This window comes from Ochotona curzoniae, unplaced genomic scaffold (assembly GCF_017591425.1).
Source record: "Ochotona curzoniae isolate NIBS_2020 unplaced genomic scaffold, NIBS_Ocur_1.0 patch195, whole genome shotgun sequence".
Taxonomy (NCBI): Eukaryota; Metazoa; Chordata; class Mammalia; order Lagomorpha; family Ochotonidae; genus Ochotona; species Ochotona curzoniae.
In genome coordinates this window covers 1-18,751 of record NW_024466745.1, presented here as the reverse complement: position 1 = coordinate 18,751, position 18,751 = coordinate 1, and the positions used below count along the sequence as shown (strand labels likewise).

At 36.6% G+C, this 18,751-nt stretch overlaps 1 protein-coding gene across 1 annotated transcript; it reads right to left on the bottom strand.

Annotated features, from left to right (window-relative positions):
- Positions 1 to 717: 717 nt before the first annotated feature.
- Positions 718 to 18,740, bottom strand: LOC121166659 (regulator of G-protein signaling 18-like). The gene is made up of 5 exons (XM_040995886.1): positions 18,467 to 18,740; positions 17,710 to 17,811; positions 17,120 to 17,181; positions 2,982 to 3,148; positions 718 to 1,590 (listed from the first exon to the last, which is right to left on the bottom strand). The coding sequence occupies exons 1-5, from the start codon at positions 18,571 to 18,573 to the stop codon at positions 1,333 to 1,335; spliced, it is 696 nt and encodes a 231-aa protein (XP_040851820.1). The 5' UTR covers positions 18,574 to 18,740; the 3' UTR covers positions 718 to 1,332.
- Between the last annotated feature and the right edge of the window lie 11 nt (positions 18,741 to 18,751).

Below are 18,751 nucleotides of genomic sequence, written 5' to 3'. Positions count from 1 at the left end.
ACGAAGTCAAAAGCTTTTATTACTATAGATTTTGAAAAACTTAGACAATTTACATTTCCACTAAAACTTTTCTGAAAGTCAAAGATATGGCATATTTTTGATATTTACAGCTCATGTAAGACAAAGAATTAAATAGTTCTTCTCTGCATATACACACATATACTTAATAATGATAGATGTAATTATTAGCATGGTCCTGTTTGAGTAATGGAATGTTAAATGAGTAAGAGCATAATGAATGGATAAATGGTTTTGAATATGCAAATGCCTGAGTCACCAGTGCCTCAGAAGTCTTTTTGCTTCACCTCATCTCCCATCTTTTTTAATCCAAGTCTGGAATTCTGAACGTGAGACCTAATTACTCCTGGAGGAGACTCATCTAATCACCATTCTAACCATTGGCTGTCTACTGTTTGAACAGGGACATTGTGATCCTGGCAGTTTACACGATGTCACATTTTTCTGGCCATGTAACTGGGCAAGTCCACGCTTGGCCATTAGCCCAAAGTTGAGACTAACCTACGTTATGTTTGACCTGAAAGTTAAACATAAATTGTTAAAGTTTTCTGAAAATAAGATGATATATTTATTTGTTTGAATGTCAGAAATATCTGGCAGTTCATTCCACAAAGGCTGGGGCCGTGCTGGGCTGAAACCAGGAGACTGGAATTCAACCCAGTTCTCCCAGATGTGTCTGTCAGATGGACAACCCTACACTTGGGCCATAACTGACTGCTTTTTCCAGGCTTAGCAGGGAGCTGGATCAGAAATATGCAAACAGGATTTAAAGCAAAGCTCATACATGATGCTACGTCAGTGCATCAAGCCACAGTGCCACAGTGTTGGCCCTTAACTTGCAGTTTCTTTATACTATAGTTCTCCTTGCTGACTTCTAACTTGAAGTGATAAGTTGGAATTTTTGATACAGGATTACTAACCAAAAGGAAGAAAAAAAATTGGCGTGCATCATTTTGGAGTATGAAGCCTGAATATATGGGTAGCTAAGAATTATGTTGTTTGCCTTGAAATATGATAAAATTTTGTAGTTTCGTGAATGCTTAGTCTCTACTTAACTTTGCAACTTTATAAAACATTATTATTCTTTACAGCCTTTTAGATAAGAAATATTTTTTTCTGATTATGAATGGAATGACATCAAATGAATTATGCAGAAAATATTGGATGACTGCAGTTGGTTAATATTAAAGTTTTGATGTACATTTTTAAATCCTGTCTCTTATCTTAGATGCAATCATTTCTTAGCACAAACAGGTTACATCTTTGAAACAGATGCATACAAGTTTGTCACCAAAATAGCAAACTCAATTTTCTTTATAACCAAATGTCAACATCTGATTTTACGTTTTGAAATTCGCTGCATGTAAACGAGCGTGATCGTCTTCTAAGATTTGTTGGTCTCCGAGGTCTTCCTTCTAGCAAGCTTAAATAGATGTCAGATTTCAAAAATCGTGTGTAACTGTCTTGTTCCATGAGCTGATACACTCTACTCTGTGCAGCATCAAAACTGTGGAGGGTGGGCTGGACGATGCTCTGGGAAATGCCTTCTTTGGTGTGAAAATCAAGGTTAACCTGGTTAGACAGGAGAAAAGTTTTGTTAATATTCAGTCTGCCAACTTAACAGTACATGACAGATGCAATTTTGCAGTGGACATTGTTGTATTTGGTTGATGAGGATCCTTTCCTGCTATCGTCCAGCGATCTCGGGATTTGCTACGGACTGCATTTCATCCGGCCTTCTCTCTCACTCTCTGCTAATTTACAATGATGGCGTATTGCAGTGCTAGATCTCCTAAAGGTAATTTGGTTAATTCACTTATTTTCAAAGTAGAGGAATGCAAATCCCATAGCTGAAATATCTTCAGGAATGACAAAGAGTGAGCTCAGACAATATTTGGTATTTGCATAAGGGGCTTCTGTTTTGCTCAGTACTATGCAATGCTGCAATGCTTTCATTCATTGCTAGAGGTGTGTGTGTGTGTGTGTGTGTGTTCTAATGATATAACTTTTTGCAATATCTTATCCCACTGCTGCTGACAGAGCCAGCTCTGTTGGTCATCGGTTTTCAGGGAGGGGCTTTTACTTTTCCCTTGTGGGTGATAACACACAACTGCCTGAGTCTCTTTGTTTCTTTACCTATGAAAATAATCGGTTTTGGGGAAGACAGAATAGAAATATAAGACATTAAAGATTGTTAAGCAAGAACTATAGTCTTCATTGCTTGTGGAACAATATCTAAAAAGAGAATGCTACCTCCTATCCCTTCTCGGCCCTTTGGCTAAGATCAAATATGAGAATAGCTCCCGGACAGTACTATCTTTAGATAAACTCAACTGCCCATGATGACAGTCAGCTCTGTCAACTCTATGAAGAGGTTCTAGTCAAGAAACACCTAACGGGAACATAGAAACTGTTTAATTTATATTCATGTGCTCTCGAGCAATATTTGCTAGTTTTGTATCATTTTATTGATTGCATAACTGATTCCGATTGAATTTGTAGGAAACTGTTTTTTTCCACTTGCAACCTGATCAGACAAGGTTTTCTTCATTTGTCTGATATGAGATATTTTTTCAGCTGATTGTAGAGAATAATCCGTCACATGGATAAACAAAATATTGTGTAGACAGATGAGGTGATATTAAAATGAAACATGAGACAGATGTTTAGATTTCTCATATTTGTCACTTAAAAAACATTATTTCAAGAAGTTTTGGCTTCCTTAAAGGTTGGTGATGATAAGATAGTTAATGTGTACACATAATTAATTGCAACTATTTGCATTCAGCCTTAGTTTGGCATGAAAATAACTGACTTCAATTAAACTTCATTTTGTTAGTATCATACAGTGTCCTGTGTGTATGAAGAAGTGCATATAGCCGTAGTTGCTTCAGCTGGATCCTGAGCTTTCTGCAGAACCTGGGTCCCTCATTGTAAACGTTTGCAATCGCCTTCACTTGTACCTCTTGTGGAGCATCATTCTGAATAAATTTCTCAAATATGGCTTTTGCTGTAAGAGCGATTTGTTGAGGATCCTTGATTTTTTTGAAATCTTCACAAGCTATCCAAAATTCAATGTTTTCTTCACTGAATTCATTTTTAAGAAATCTGGTGAAAGCTTCTAATCCATCTACAAAAAAGAGAAATGATGTATTTTAGATATACCATATTAGTACTGGGAAAATAGTCTATAACTATGAAATGTACCAGAAAAACTTTGTCTGTTCTCTAAAACACACAGCAACACACTTCACACAGAGTAGACAGGTGGGACTTTGCACAGCTGACACAACCATAAGCAGTAAATACTGTTGCCATTGACATACTTAGACCCTCATCCTGGGTCCTGAAACTAAATGGAATTTCTGCTATGGACATCATTTTACAACTCTTTTTTTTCCCCATGCCCTCCCAGGATGTGAGGACTTATTCCATATGGCCAAGAGGCTGTGCAACTCAGGTTACATTCCACCCATTTCTGGACCATGCTTCTTTAATCAGGATCCCAGAATTCCCTGTCCAAAGATTATGTTTCTAGGTTTTATAGGGCACCCCTTTCCACAATCTGCCATCCAAAATAGTATAATAAATTTGTGTACACATTGTAACTTGATCTATAACTCATAAACATGTAGACATATTATAGGGACCCTTCATTTAGGAAACTCTTGCCCTAAATCACATAAGTGTTAAGAGGGGATGCTGATGGTGTGATTTTTATCATATATTTAAGCTGCAACATTTAAAGCTAACATGACTGGTATATCTCGGTTTCAATACTATCGCAATGTGACTTAAAACTGGGTGCTTTAAAAAATAATGCTTTTGTCATTTTTTTGTTTGGTTTGTAGGTGTACTTAAAATTAAATTTATATATTTTGGTATAAATATAGACCTACATGTTTATTTTGTTGACATCATAGAGAGATCCTACCTATTCTTTATTCAGTTTCCATCAATGTTAGCATTGAGAATCGACAGTAAAATGTCAGTTTATTGACAGTAATGGATGCAAGCCTTACAAGTGCAGTTCGCTGTGCCCTTCATCTTTCATTGCACTCAGGTCTCTCCCATGCCCAAGCCCCCCTTAACTCAAAGGAAGCATGAACCCATCTTGTACTAACATAATTTTGTCAATTCAAGAATTTTGCATACATAAGTACAAATGTTTTGTGTGGGCTGGCTGTTTTTATGCATCTTAATTCCCTGGAGATGATTTAAAGCTGATATGTGTTCAATCGTCTGTTTCCTTTGATCAGTGTGTTGTATTCCATGACATGCATACATGATGGTTTGTTTAACCTTTCACCCATTGAAAAGCATGGATTATTTCTATGCTATTTTTTTATTAATTACATTGCATTATGTGACACAGTTTCATAGGCTCTGGGATTCCCCCATCCCCTCCCCGTGCCCTCCCCCCATAGTGGATTCCTCCACCTTGTTGCAGTATTGTAGTTCAAATTCAGTCAAGATTCTTTCATTGCAAGCATATACCAAGCATAGAGTCCAGCATCTCATTGTCTAGAGAAATTTCTAGAAATTTCATCAGTTTCTTGGGTAGACCATCTCTGATCTGAAGGCAGATCTGGCAGAATATCATCCTGATCATTTAAAAGCCCCCAAATAACATTAACAACAATTTACAACATTGTGTAATTATTGACATGGGATTGAGTAACCAATATGTTTTAAAAAATGCAAGTTTTTAACCACATCCTATGACTACTTCATTGACATTTCAATTTTAGTTTACATACAACTGGCTTCTATACACCTTTAAATGGCTATCGGGTACTATTCAGCTGACTTGTGTCTATTTTCGTTTTAGTATTTAGCCATTTATAGTGTTGAAGTATAATTTTGCTGAACCTGGCTGTTTTAGGGTGGTCTAAATGGTTTATAACTCTAACAAGGCATATGTCAACAGTTTAAGTGCAGAACAGTTTTAGGAGGGGTGTGCAGAGAAATCCTCAATACCCTAGTGAGGAGTAACTAATGTTTTGTGTCCTACCTAGTAAGGTATATGTGAATCCACGCTGTTTCCTGTCTGATTCTAAGCTTTTCTTATTGTTCTCTATCTATTCTAGTTTTTTGTTTGTTTGTTTTTAGGGGGTTCTGGAGCGACCCTGATGGTCATTGCAAGAGACGGTGGGAAGCCAAAGTTGGAACAAAGCAAGGACCTGAGAAAGCTCCTCTCCCTAGTCCCAGAGGAAGTTTACTGTTCTGTTTCTGCGGACTGCTTAGGGCTCCTGGTTGTTGTTCCTATGACCGCTATTTTGTTGCTACAAATAAAGCTGCTATAAAAATCTAGATACTGTCTTTAATGTAAACCCATTCTTCTTTTTCTGGAATAAATCCCAGTTAGTGAAATTGTCTGGCCCAGTGGTAGTTACAATGTAGAAGCAGCGAGTGCAGGGGCAATATGTTCTGAATGGATATTTCAGATAAACTTCCTCAGAAAAGCTGCTTTCAAGTTGAATTTACATGATTAGTGTTGCTCTCGCCCTCTAGTTAAGGCCCGTTGTTTTTGAAGTTATTACACAGAGAAATCTCGTGAGTCCATTGGGATTTTCACTCGGCAGCATGACCGTAATGACCACCTCCTTAGAGGAAGCCTTCTCAAAGTAGGGTTCTGGGATTTGCTGTCTCCTGGTTCACGTGCTTGGTCCCCTCTGTGTGCTGTTTTCATTTGGTCTGTTCCCCAGGACTCTGTCCTTGAAATTCTTCTTTGCAATTCCCTTTCATCATCTCATCTCCTAATACCTTCTGTTCACTTTTCCCTGAAAATCCTTGGCCATTGTATTGTGCTATCCTTTAGTCATGTTGTTGGCACTTGAAGATTATACAAAAGGCATTAAAACAATGTTGGAAAGGCTTAATAATGTTTTTTTAAATAAGCTATCATTTCAAAAATTAATTTTAATATCAGACATAAAACTATTATAAGAAAAATCTCTTGATTTCAAGAATTCTTCTAGTTACTGAGTTATATTTTCCCCTTAAAAATGTAAGCTCTTTAAGTTTCTTGCACTTGGTCTGTTAATCCCCTCTGCCTCATTTGCTTCCCAAAACACTGAAATGGGATTGCTATTCTACACTTGACTTAAATTAGTTTTTCCAAACTGGTTTAATGTCATATTCAGTGAATATTTTGTTTCAGTCCATAGGCTAGTGCATCTCTGTGCAACATCGGGCTTGATGGAGACAGGTCTACAATTCCCTTGTATGGAACCTGCTGCTATAGGTTTCTTCTTACACCTGTGATTGTTGCTTCTCTGGATTCTTCTCAATTTATTCTTTTTCATCCTTCTATTCCATTTCCTGGAAAGCAGTATCGGTGCTCACCTATAGTCAGCACACTGATGAACTCAGAGTTCACTGCCTGGCACTATGCTGAACTACAAGTACTCACCGGCTACCATGCAGTAACTCTCCTTCTGTGTTCCTTCTACAGCAGTTACATCACAGTCACATCTGTGATTTTCACCCAATGACTCCCTTGCCTGTGTTGACCAATGAAATGCTGTGTCCACGCAAGGATTTCAAGCAGAAGTTTGCCATTTACATTCAGGAAAATCCGATTTCCCTCTAATCTCACACAATGTTAGTTTATCAAATATTGCCTCTTTTTCCTCTTTGATATGCCCTAAATTTGTTTTTTATGCTATTGGTGGTTACTCTTCAAATCTGGATAACCTAATGTTGATTGTTTTAAGAACTTCCTCCATGGCTGCTCTCTCTGGTTCTAGGCTTACCTTCCTTCCTCTTTAATTTCAACGACCCAGTTTCATAGTCTATTTAAAAAATCTATTTGGAAATTAGAGATCATCTTGGCTGAGAAGGCTTCACAAATCCCTCTGGAAGTTGTAGCATACCCTTCTGAAGCCTCAGGAAACTGGCTAGCACACCGAATTCTGTGTGGCCCATGCCTGTCATTTCTCCTACAGCGTGGTGTGATGTATGGGGTAGGAACCCTTGCCTAAGTTTTGGCTGCCAGCATGTCCTCTTTAGCATAAAGAAATAACTCAAGTAATATTTTCTAAAAGAAACACTAAAGTATTTAAACCAAAATTTAAAATAAAACACTCATTAGCAACACAAAATGAATATTTTTGCATTTGAAACAAAATAACAGTCTATACTATTTATTAGAGTAATTAATTAATACACGCAGTAAGCACTAACATGAAAGCCATTTTTCCCTATTTGAAGCATGAAAAATATTTGTAATTAAAATATGCCTGCCCATTTAAGATGTTAATCCTTTTCTTAATCTGAGCCATTAAATTATTTAGTTAGTGTCCTATTGCCATGCTGGAAAGCAAGATTTTGATATGATTTGGAAAGTAGAGAAATGGCTCTCAATGACTGCTTTATTTATGAATCTATATTATCCAGCTGGAACTTAGTCTCCTGAGTGCGAACTTTCTACTGAATCGGTCCTTCCTGGAATGCTAACAAGATGGCATCAAATTCGAGAATCTGCATAGTTGGGTCTCAGCCCATGTGGCTTCAGACATACTTTTCAGGAGGGACGCTGATCTCTCTTTGGTTTCACTCAGTGCCCTAATCCCATGTTGTATCTCTGTCTTTGGTCAATTTTATTATTAAATATGTTTGTTAGCACCCTGAATTTCTCTTCTTTTAAAAGATTTATTTATTGTTATTGGAAAGTCAGATTTACAGGAAGAAGGAGAGACAGTAAGAAATATCTTCCATCGTCCGGTTCACTCCTCCAACTGGGTGCAATGGCTGGAGTTGAGCCAGGAGCCTTTTCTGGGTCTCCCACACTGGTGCAGGGTCCCAAGGCTTTGGGCCATCCTCTACTGCTTTCCCAGGCCACAAGCAGGGAGCAGGGTGGGAAATGGAGCAGCGAGGACACACACTGGCACACATATGGGATCCCGTCGGTCGCATTGTGCTGGGGCCCCAGCACACTGAATTTCCCATTGAACAACTTTCAGCACAGAGAATTTTCCATTGAACAGGTCATTCATTTATTGAAAAAAATATCTCTTGCATTCTGGCTATGTTCTCAGACATTGATCCATGTACATGGGATCAACATTTTTAAAGGCGGTAAACAAAGTCCTAACTCAGATATTCACCTGTATCATCACTAGAAGGAAATAGTGCTATTCAGCTGTGATGAGAGCAACCTCACTCAGTGACAGGAAGTAGGTTTGTCTTCTGGCTATAAATTCCATAAAGCTTACAAAATAAACTGGTAAGATGTTAAATAAAAACCTTTCTATATTAATGATGACATTGTGTTTATTTGGACTATAAATTAAAATTCAGAGGTTTCCAGTCTGGGTTAAGCAGTGAGTTGCAAGGGAAGTGTTAAATGGAAAACATGAGGGAGGTGAAGAAAATACATGAAAATGATGCACAATACAAAAATAAAAATAAGGAATATAAATTTGACTTCAAAACATCAAACCAGAGGATAATCCCATTTGAGAATAAGTTGTCATCCTTACTAGGACATACTAACACCAAATACAGAGTCATGGTCCAGAGCTCCCAAATACACGGAGCAAACAGTGAAACATTCAAAATTCTAATCGGTAGTTTAATTTGTCTCACTTATTAACTGACAAATTGGATAAAATGACAGCATATAAAACTTACAGAGCAATATAAACTAAGTAGACCCAATTCCCTACTATGAAACACTCTAAAAATCTTTTCCTTTGCAACGAATATTTTTAAGATGAATGGAAGTAGTCAAGCCAGATTTGTGTCCTACGTAGTGTGTCTGTCTTGCAGAAGGAGCTTGCATTAAATATTTGCACTGACAACATAACCATAAAGGTCTAAACTGTTTGGAAATAAAACAGTACACAAAGGAGTCCTAGGTCCAAGAAAGACTCACATAGGAACAGAAAATGTGATAGAATTATTGTGAGATGGCATCACATCTAAATGAGTGATTCACAGCTCAAACAATGATTAAAGGGAAATTTCAAAAAAAATGTACTATTTAAAGTTTTAAAATACAGATACACAAATCTGTGTTTACTGTAAAAAAAAAAACCTTGTTTTTTTTTACTTTAAAATATATGCATGTATGTATTTAAAAAAAAGAAGAACAAACAGAATCCACAGTAAGGAAAGGAGAAACATAATAAAGCCAGGAAAAATTTCCACAGAATAGAAAGGAAAGTAAAAAGAGAAAGTGTCAAAGTTGCTTTTTTTAAAAATGTGAGTAAAATAGCAACCTTAGCAAGAACATTCCACACTGACATCCCAGCCTGTCACTGCAGATGCTATACCTCCTGTAAAGACAGGGGGCTACTGTTTGATCGACTTTATGCCAATAACAATAATTTACAGTGACTGGGAGATTGTTTAAAAAATAAATTTAACTGGCATAGAAGAAATGGCAAATTGATAGTTCTAATTCAGTTAGTAAATATATTTGGTAGTAAGATATCTCCCCATCAAAATTTTTGGGCCCAGATTTAATGAGTTGCATCGGGCCATTGAAAAATATATTCTAAATTGACAAAATTTCTTTCAGAAAACAGAAAAGTAGTGAGTATTTTTTTCCATCTCAATCTGTGAGGGTAGGATAAACCTAAACTCAAAATCTGAAATGTGTTATATTTCTCATATACCTTTTCAAAATAAAGATCAATATATCAATTAAACCCTAGTACCCCCATAACCTATATGCATAGATCCTAAGCAATTTAGAAGCAACCGGCATTGTGGCATTGTGTTTAAAATGTGAGACAGAAACGTGACAGCTTTCTTTACCTCATTTTCACTTACATACCGGTAGTTCCTTCATTCACTGCTCTCTAGAAGGGATCCTCAATGACTGTTTCTGATAAGAAAAGTTTGTGTAACATGTAACAAGAGATTAGGACCTGTACTGTTGGAATGATGGCAGTCGTCACCAGGTCACATTTGAGGTTTTAAGAGCAAGTGTTGCCTGTGTGCTTTGCCTTGTCTAGCTTTCTCCACAGATGTCTGGAATGTGTTCAATATTCATTTCCATAGATGAGGGAACCCAGTTTCAGATAAATGCAATTGCCCTTATCTCACTTTTTAAAAACAAAGTTGAGGGAGTGTATTTTTTATCAGGAAGTCAATATTTCCCCTGGGCAGAATTATGGCCCCCAAAGAGAAGCTTGCATGAGCTCTCAGAACCTGTGAATTTATTTCACCTGGAGGAAGAGATGATGCAAAGAGATTGTGCCTCAGGGACTATGATCATCACACCTGTCCTTGAGAGTGACAGGTGAAGGCAGAGGGTGGATCTAGCATGCAGGAGATGAAATACAAGCATAATTCAAGAGAGGCAGTGGATCCTAGAAGGCTGGAGTGGCTCCTAGGTTACAGCCACCTAGAGAACAGTAACCTTGGTCAAACTTAGAACCTACTTCTCCAATAAACCAAGGGGGTAGGAAAGGGATTCTCCCTTGGACCATCGGAAGAGGACACACAGCCAGCTGACACCTTCATTTTATGCCCGCGATGCTCTAACCGGACTTCTGACCTCCCTCAGTGTAAATTAGTTAGCCTGAGTTTTTCTACTCAATGAAGTTATAATAGTAGTTACCACAGCCAATAGGAAACTTGCACGATACTCAAAGTATGCTTTATATGCCACCATTTATTTCTTCTACATATAAACTTGTTCAGTCATGCAATGATGTTTTATGTTGTATGCAGTCTTATTAATACGCCAAAGAAATGTATTGTTTCTCATGACATTCCTGCCCGTAATATGTTTTATCACCTGTACTTCAGTGCTCAGATTTGTCCTAAGGTAGATTTTGTTATTGTGTAAGAGCACATTCCTCTAGTTTTTAAAAACTAAATTGCACCATCTTCCTAAGACTTTGAGTGGGACTGGAGCTTTAGACTGATGACTGTGGAAGGGCCGGACAAGCGTCGTTCGGCTCCTGTTTGGCAACAGGCTGGACATTTCTTCTTTTTCCATTCTATACGTAACTTGAAATGGGTTTTAGAGATGAACCCCTATTTTTACTTGCATTTTCCCCCTCTGCTGTCTTCTAAAGTGATCCTAAAATGAAATAAGGAAACTAGGTAAAGTTCTCTTCAATTCCTAAATTGAAATACAAAGATTCTTTCACTTTTACAGGAAAGGCAGATTCACAGAGACAAGGAGAGGCAAAGAAGAAGATCCTCCATTCACAGGTTCACTCCCCAGATGGCTGCAATGGCCTTAGCTGAGCTGAACTGAACCCAGGAATCATGAGCCTGTTCCAGATCTCCTATGTGGGTACAGCATCTTAAAGCTTTGGGTCATCCTCTCCTGCCTTCCCAAGATACAGGCAAAGAGCTGGATTAGAAGTGGGGCAGCCAGGATACAAACCAATGCCCATATAAAAATCTCAGTGTTTGCAAGATGAAGAGTCAGCCAGCTGAGCCATTGTGCCAGAATCTCTAAATTTAAATTGACATTTAAATAGATTTTGCAGTATGGGTGGACATTGTTGAAGTTTCTAAAAGCAAAACTGCCACCAAATCCCCACTAATCTATGTGTCAGCTATCTTGAATCAAACTTCAGGCTGTTAGCTTCAGCCCTGAACCGTAGTGGCTAAAAAGAATTATGAAGGACTTGAACCCTGATGAACGGTTAGGGCAGTGGAAAGATAAGAGTTGCCTAGCATTCATACTTCCTGCCTCTTTCAATTTGAAAAAAAAAAAAAAAAACATTTGTCGCCCATCACTCTCCTGATTAGTATTTATTTTCATTTTTTTGGATTCCAAATGTACGTTCTCAATTTGTCTCCAATCTGCAGAACTCTCAAGTTATTTATATTTCTAGCAGAATTTCAGAATTTTTCATTTCTACTTTCTGGTTTTAAGCTGGTTCCTGAGAATAGCGAGCTGGGTAGATGCTAGTGAATCGTGCAAATCAAGACAAGGTGCTGGTGAGGATATTGGTGAATAATCCTAGTTAAGAAATACCAGCACAGGGAGTGTGTCCTCTGCTGATGTCAGAAGCATGCTAGTGGATGCTGCTGCACTGACTGCCTTCTAGGACCTGGCTCTCCCCCGCATAGGAGACAAGGCATTGCGGGTTGTCCAGCAGTTGTTGCTCTGCTGTCGTTTAAGTAAGAATTAGAAAGGTGGACAAAATAATTTTTTTTTTTTTTTTGGTATTGTACTGAGAAAACAGTTTGGTTCATGTCAGATCTGGCTTGGAAAGAGGAAACCATCTTTTGTTTTATGAATATTTGCATATGGATGGACCATAGTAATGTGATAAAATTTGTTATTTTAATTTATTGTATTCATATTTCACAAATGTTCCTGGGTTGGCAAACATTCAAATTAGTCCCAAGTTAGCTTGATGTCAGAAATATTGTCTATTACTCATATTATTAATAGATGTCAATTTATAATAAAATGTTTTGCACAAACAGCTCAAAAGAATCATCCTTATCCCAATGACTGACATTGCTCATTAGAGAAACTTTGTCTAACTTTTAATTATTTATGAAACACCTAGTACATGTTTAAGGATTGTGCTATATATTTGAGTGGTATAAGGCCAATTAAAGTAGAGATTTTGCTAAGATACTTGGCACATTGGGTATATGACCTTTGTTGGCACAGATGAATTTATTTTTCCTATTTGACAAAGGATTAAATTGTCATGGCAAGGGAGCACAAATGGTTTGGAACAAGTTTTATCTTGTTTAAAATGACAAGACTGTTACTCCTGATGTGCTCTAAGGAAGTCCATATAGCTGAGGAATATGGAAAACATGGGCTGAGGCAAGCAGGTCTATAACAAGGATTGTGAAAGGACAGTTGCGACAGCCACTTCTTTGGAAACAGTTGATGAAAATGAGCTTGCATGAAATTCAGACACAAGACTGCAAAAACTAGCAGGAACAGTCCTGCCAATAGACCCGTTCTCTAGCTCACAAATCCTTGTGTGTGTACTCTGTGCTCACTGCTAGGTGCCATTGTACAGATTCCCTTCAGAGAAAGTAATATTTAGGTGGTTATCTAGAAAACGTTTTAATTCTGTTTAGGTTTACAACTAAATTGATAGTAACCCATTATCTGACCACAATTGCCACACAATTTTTTTCTTATTTATAATAGGTCCATTTTCCCCTGCAAATTTTCTGTATAACATATCTGAGTTCATTTTAAAATAAATATTTTAGAATAAATTTAGATTTACAGAGGTGATAACATTATCACAGTATTACCCAACATAAAATTTCCTTATTATTAAATCTTAAATGGCTATGAAACATTTGAGAGAATTAATGAACCAATATTCTTATGTTATTATTAATTGGAGTCCACACTGCATTCAAACTTTCTTAAATTTACCTTCAATGGAATTTTGTATTTTTTAAAAGAGTTAAACTGTATGAATAAAATTTGAATGCAATAGCTGAGTTATTATTATTAAATCATTCCTGTATTCTTTGGTTTCTGTGCGATCCAACAACAACTACTGGTCTATTGTCTATCAAGGTTAACTATCCCTCTCTTTCAAATGAAGTTTTGCAATAAGTAATTGCTTTGTTTTTAATTTCCTAGACAAACGTCTCTGCTAAATGTCTCAAGCCTGCATTGATGCTCAGCTTGAATGGTCGCTTTCTCTCCTGACCCCGTTAGTGAATATGAGAACCTTTTGTTATTATAGAGCTAAAGTTGATATGATCAATCTAGCCAAATGTAGATTGTATTAAATTTTATAGAGGGGAATTTTACAGAGAGGGGAAGAGTCTGTGTATATGGATGTAAGTAGATCTCTCTGTGGAAGTAGATATAGGAGATAGAGAGCCATACACTTGTGTGCGCGTGCACACACACACACACACACACACACAAATCCTTTTATTCTTTCTCTAAGGGTACTTTTATATATCCTTATATGCCTCTCTCTCTCTCTCTATATATATATATCTATATACATATACACAAATACATATGTATATATACTTTATATATACTTCTCTATATATAGAAATATATAAGGATACCTATCCTTACATATATAGCATTGTAATAGACTACTTAAACTTTTAAATTTACATAAAACAATATTTTATGTAATTTTGTGAATCCAGTATCAACTTAGAACAATGGTAATGAAAGATGACAATAATGTCCAACAAGTCCAAATGAGTTAAATGTTGATGTTTTGTGTGTATTATCTTCTCTGGAGTAAACTGGTTGTATAGCTTCTTTTTGTTCCCACAAATAGCATAACAGATTCTATTATCTACTCAATTCTCACTGTCTGCTTTCACAGAGGCTTAATTATAAAATGCCAGGTGAGTATTTTTTGTACAACTAATAACCCTACTAATCTTTTTTTTTCATTTTGATGGATAGCATAGTATATAATTATTATGTAGCTGTAGATAAAGTAACAAATCTATTTTATGTATTACTTTTGATTGGAATTTTGACTATCATTTAGTTGGGAGTAGACTGGAAACACAAAAAGATTACTAAAATTTTTGATATTATTTTTATTATAGTAATACTTCATAATTTTAAAATATTTATTATTCATCATCCCGTTTAATCCTGATAGAAATCTATTTTTATTGATGCTAATAATATTATCTCCACTTACCCTGAGGAAACAAAGCCACAGTGATTATGGAGCTTAACTAAGATTGTGCAATCCTTCATGCTGCAGAGGAGAAATGCAGCTCAAAATGTCAAAACGCCTCTGAGTAGTTTTTTCCCTAGCAACAAGCTCAGTCATGGTATTCGACCATTTACTGTTTTCCAGATGATGACATGTTGGGATTGAAAACTGACAAATGGAAAACGTCTAGTTCTTCCTAAAAACAACCAGGTTGTATAACACTGAATTCCATTTCTTTTTTATTTCCTCAGCTCTCAGTGATTGATGAAATTAAAGAATAATAATGTGCTAAAATGCTGGATATGTGGGGAAAATTTTTAAAAAATCAGTTTTGAATAATCTGTTCTGTAACAGGTCTGTCCTTGAATACAGTATTGGTAGTAACGCAGTGAAGATGACACATTCAAATTTGCAAATATATAGAATCAACCTCGTTGCCCATTGACGATGGATAAAGAGATGGACTATTATTCAGGTCTAAAAGGAATGAAATCTTTGTCACTTGCAGCAGCATAGGTAGAACTAGAATTTATGATGCTAAGTAAAATAAGTTGGACACACCAAGGCTAATGTTACAATCTCCATTTATATGTATACATCAAAAAAGCTGATTTCATAAAACCTGAGTGTCGTATGGTGGTTAGCAGGCTGAGAGGGTTGGGGCAGAGTGGGGTAGTGAGAAGCTGGCATTGAGTACAGAATTGCATTAAAGAGGAAGAAATTGCTCCGGTGTTCTCTAGCACAGTAGAGTAGCTGGAATTAACAATGTTGTATTTTTCAAAATAGCTAGCATTTTGAATCTTCTCAAAACAAAACAATGATAAAGTTGGGAGATGATCAATAAATTATTTACCCTATTTTGACCAAAACACACCATACAAATTTATTCAAATCTGATACCATATCTCATACATTTGTAATAATATTATTATGTGCCCATTAAAAATAATATAGACTATAAGCCTAGGATGGGCTTGACATTTGGCAAAAGTTTTAATAAGTAAATTATTTTATACTTAAAAGCAGTAAAAAAAAATGTGTAAATATAGGGAGTGATGACAGGTAAAACAGGGATGAATGGTTAATAAGTTATATTTTCGGTCAGCAAAAGTGTCTTCTTACACGACTTTCCAGTGGCTGTGTTCCTCCCTAACTTTAGGCCTGATTCCTCTACTGTATTTCCTTTCCATGAATCAAAATTACACTCTGGAAAGTTTCCAGAGACAGTCTGTAGACACAGAATTTTCATCAAGAAATTCTGGAGAACCTGACAGGTCCCCAGGACCTCATAGACCATTTTGATTTTGTAGTGGGGAAAACACAGAAAATGAGGGGAGGTTAGATGCTTCCACGCTTCAGTGAACGGAATGTGATATTTGAGGTGAATTACAGGCACCACCATATGCTGTTTTGGCAAAAGAAACATTCTTTTCAAAAGAATTCTTGGGAAGATGAAAACCCACTGATAAGATCATGCACAATCAATAGAATAAATAGGAGTGATCTTGGAGTGATGCAGGGATGAGCTGAGAAGTGTTTGTGTTTCAGACAAAAATACAGAAATGAACAGAAAGTACTGGAGGTGTAGACAGAAGCTGTGGGTTGTTGGAGTGTGTGGGTGTTTCCGTAATAGACAGGAAATGTTTGAGTGTGAATAAAGCTATGCGGATGCGGGAGTGTGTGGTGTTTCTGTAATGATACCGCATTGCACTGTCAAGGAGCTCTGGCTGCTCAGCGTAGAGAAAAACAAACCTTGTGATTGCTTAGGCCCACCATCTAAACAGTTGGACTTACCAAGTGAGTTACAGGAGAGAAATCATTGAACTAAGAAAGACAAAAATGTGTCCATCTGCTCCATTTATTTATTTATTTATTTATTGCAAAGAGTAGGAATCCAGCCACCTGCCTCCCACCCTGCAGGGTCAAAGAGGCATTCTGTTTTGTCTTTATCCAGTATCTCACGCACAAAGCTCTACCTTCATTATATGCCTGATTCTCATCTTTGCAACAAAACTCTACTTCAAGAAGAAATTGATATGAAATGCACAACAAAATGTTTGTCAAATTTTTTGAAAAGCCAGGTGTTTTCACAAAGGCTTCTTAAATATCTGGCAAAATAATTACTCTTAAATTTTTGCACACAGAGTAATAAAAATACCATGAGAAAAATTAATCATTGATTTAAAAAGACTTGGTACCTCCTTCAAAAATCAGAAAATGTAAGAAATGTAAACAGTATTTATTACAGTACAAATGACTAGCATTTCACCCAGAAGTGAATGATCCTTCGTAAATACAGGCTGTTAAAATGTTTCCCATTTGTTGACTATTCTGTAGCTATCTCTGTTGGTCAGAAGCAAAAATCACCCAAAATTCATAACCATTCAAAATGTTTATCGTGGCTTATTTTGCAAAACTGAATACATACTTTGCATAATTTTCCATTAAAGTGTGAATTGTTTGGTGAAAGCATTACTAACCTCTGTGGGAAAGCAGCTGGTCAAATGATTCACCCCATTTCTTTGCTTCTTCTGGGGGAACTCTGTGCAAGAGAGAGATTGCTTTGAGATGGAATTCGCACAGTGTCATTTATGAATCTGTTCAAGCGTAGGTGCTACTATTGCTCCTCTCAGTTACACTGCACAAGGATTCTCCATTGTTCTAGAGTCTAAGTTGAAGTCACCTTACAAATGTCAGGAATGTTGGCCAGTTTTATTTCGATTTCATTGATGTCTGCTTTTTTTTTTTTGAGGAAAAATTAAATCATCTATTACGTTAGGAGGCACAAACATAAATAAGAATAAATTAGGTCAATACTCTTTTCAACAAATAGAAGAGGTTAAACTCAGAGTATCTTTCACATTTTTTTTTCTTAAAATGCAATTTCCTGGGAACTCCAACCACAACGTGCTGCAGTTTTTTAAAAATGAAAACAGGAACTTCAACAAAATTTCAGTTGACAAGAGATATGGGGTTTTGAATTCAACACATATCTTAGATACATTTATAATGTACACATGTTTTCCAGCAAATTCATTTCCTCTCTCCCCCCAAAAATAGAGTTCTTCACCTTGCGTCTCTGCTCAGGTGCCCTAGTCTCTTGAGGTGGCAGTCCGCGTGGAACTCTGCTTTCTGCACCAGAAGACTCAGCCTGTTTCTCTTGTCCTTAGCTCTGGGAAGAAAAGGAATTCGTTTCAGCAACACTGAAAAATCTCCTCTTCTGATTCCCAGCAAAGTCTGGAGTCGGTACGGCCCCCTCTCACACATGCACATAGACACACTCATGGATTCCATGTAAATATTGTTTGTGGAGGAATTAGGATAACTTAAGTGAAATATGTCTCTTTCCTTCATGGAAGTCAACTATTTGAGACTGTAATAAATATTATGTCAGGGTTCTTCTAGAAAAGATGTAGTAGAATATAAAATTTAAATTATGTTTAATTTTGTACCTCCAAAAAAATCAAGCGTGCAGCATTGAAGGGTCTTCAGAGTGTTCATGGCACATGGAGATTATGAACAGACTACACATGAATTGAAACTTTTCTTTACAGCAAAATACACTACTATTTTAATTACACCTTCTACAAAGCATTTGGATGTACCATTTTGCTGGTTCTGTGTGACTAACTTGCTGCACTTTAATAAAACTCTCTAAATTCAATCATTGTTAACACCTAATGTTAAAATACCTAATGTTAAAAATTTCAATTGTTTTATGTGGTCACTACATTTTCAAGAAGAAATTTGAGAAATAAGTGCTAGCGAATATTCAACATCAATCATGTTTTCAAAATACAAGTCCGGTTGAAAATGCATACTTTTACCTGATTTTGGTTTCTTTGCTTGTTCCTTCTTTTCCTGAACCATGCAATAACTTGAAAAAAGCCTTCTCTTTGGATTCACACATATTCAGTGGAGAAAAGAGAACCATCTTCTTTCTCCCAAATGAAGAGAGTTCTAATTTACTACATTCTCTCAGCTGCACTTGTTAACATTATTCCGTAATTTGAAACAGGAGAATTCATGAAGTTAGCTCAACATTTTGAGACAGGCATGCAAAGAAAAAGAAAAGAAAAGCTGAGTCTCTCTCTGCACTAACTGTAGACCTG

What these genes read in the sequence shown, in the direction of transcription:
- LOC121166659 (XM_040995886.1), bottom strand. Translation starts at nt 18,573, where the DNA reads ATGGTTCTCTTTTCTCCACTGAATATGTGTGAATCCAAAGAGAAGGCT. An exon ending in CACCTGAGCAGAGACGCAAG is followed by an intron (nt 17,182 to 17,709) that starts GTGAAGAACTCT and finishes TCTCTTGCACAG; the next exon opens with AGTTCCCCCAGAAGAAGCAA. An exon ending in CCAGCTGCTTTCCCACAGAG is followed by an intron (nt 3,149 to 17,119) that starts GTTAGTAATGCT and finishes TCTTTTTTGTAG; the next exon opens with ATGGATTAGAAGCTTTCACC.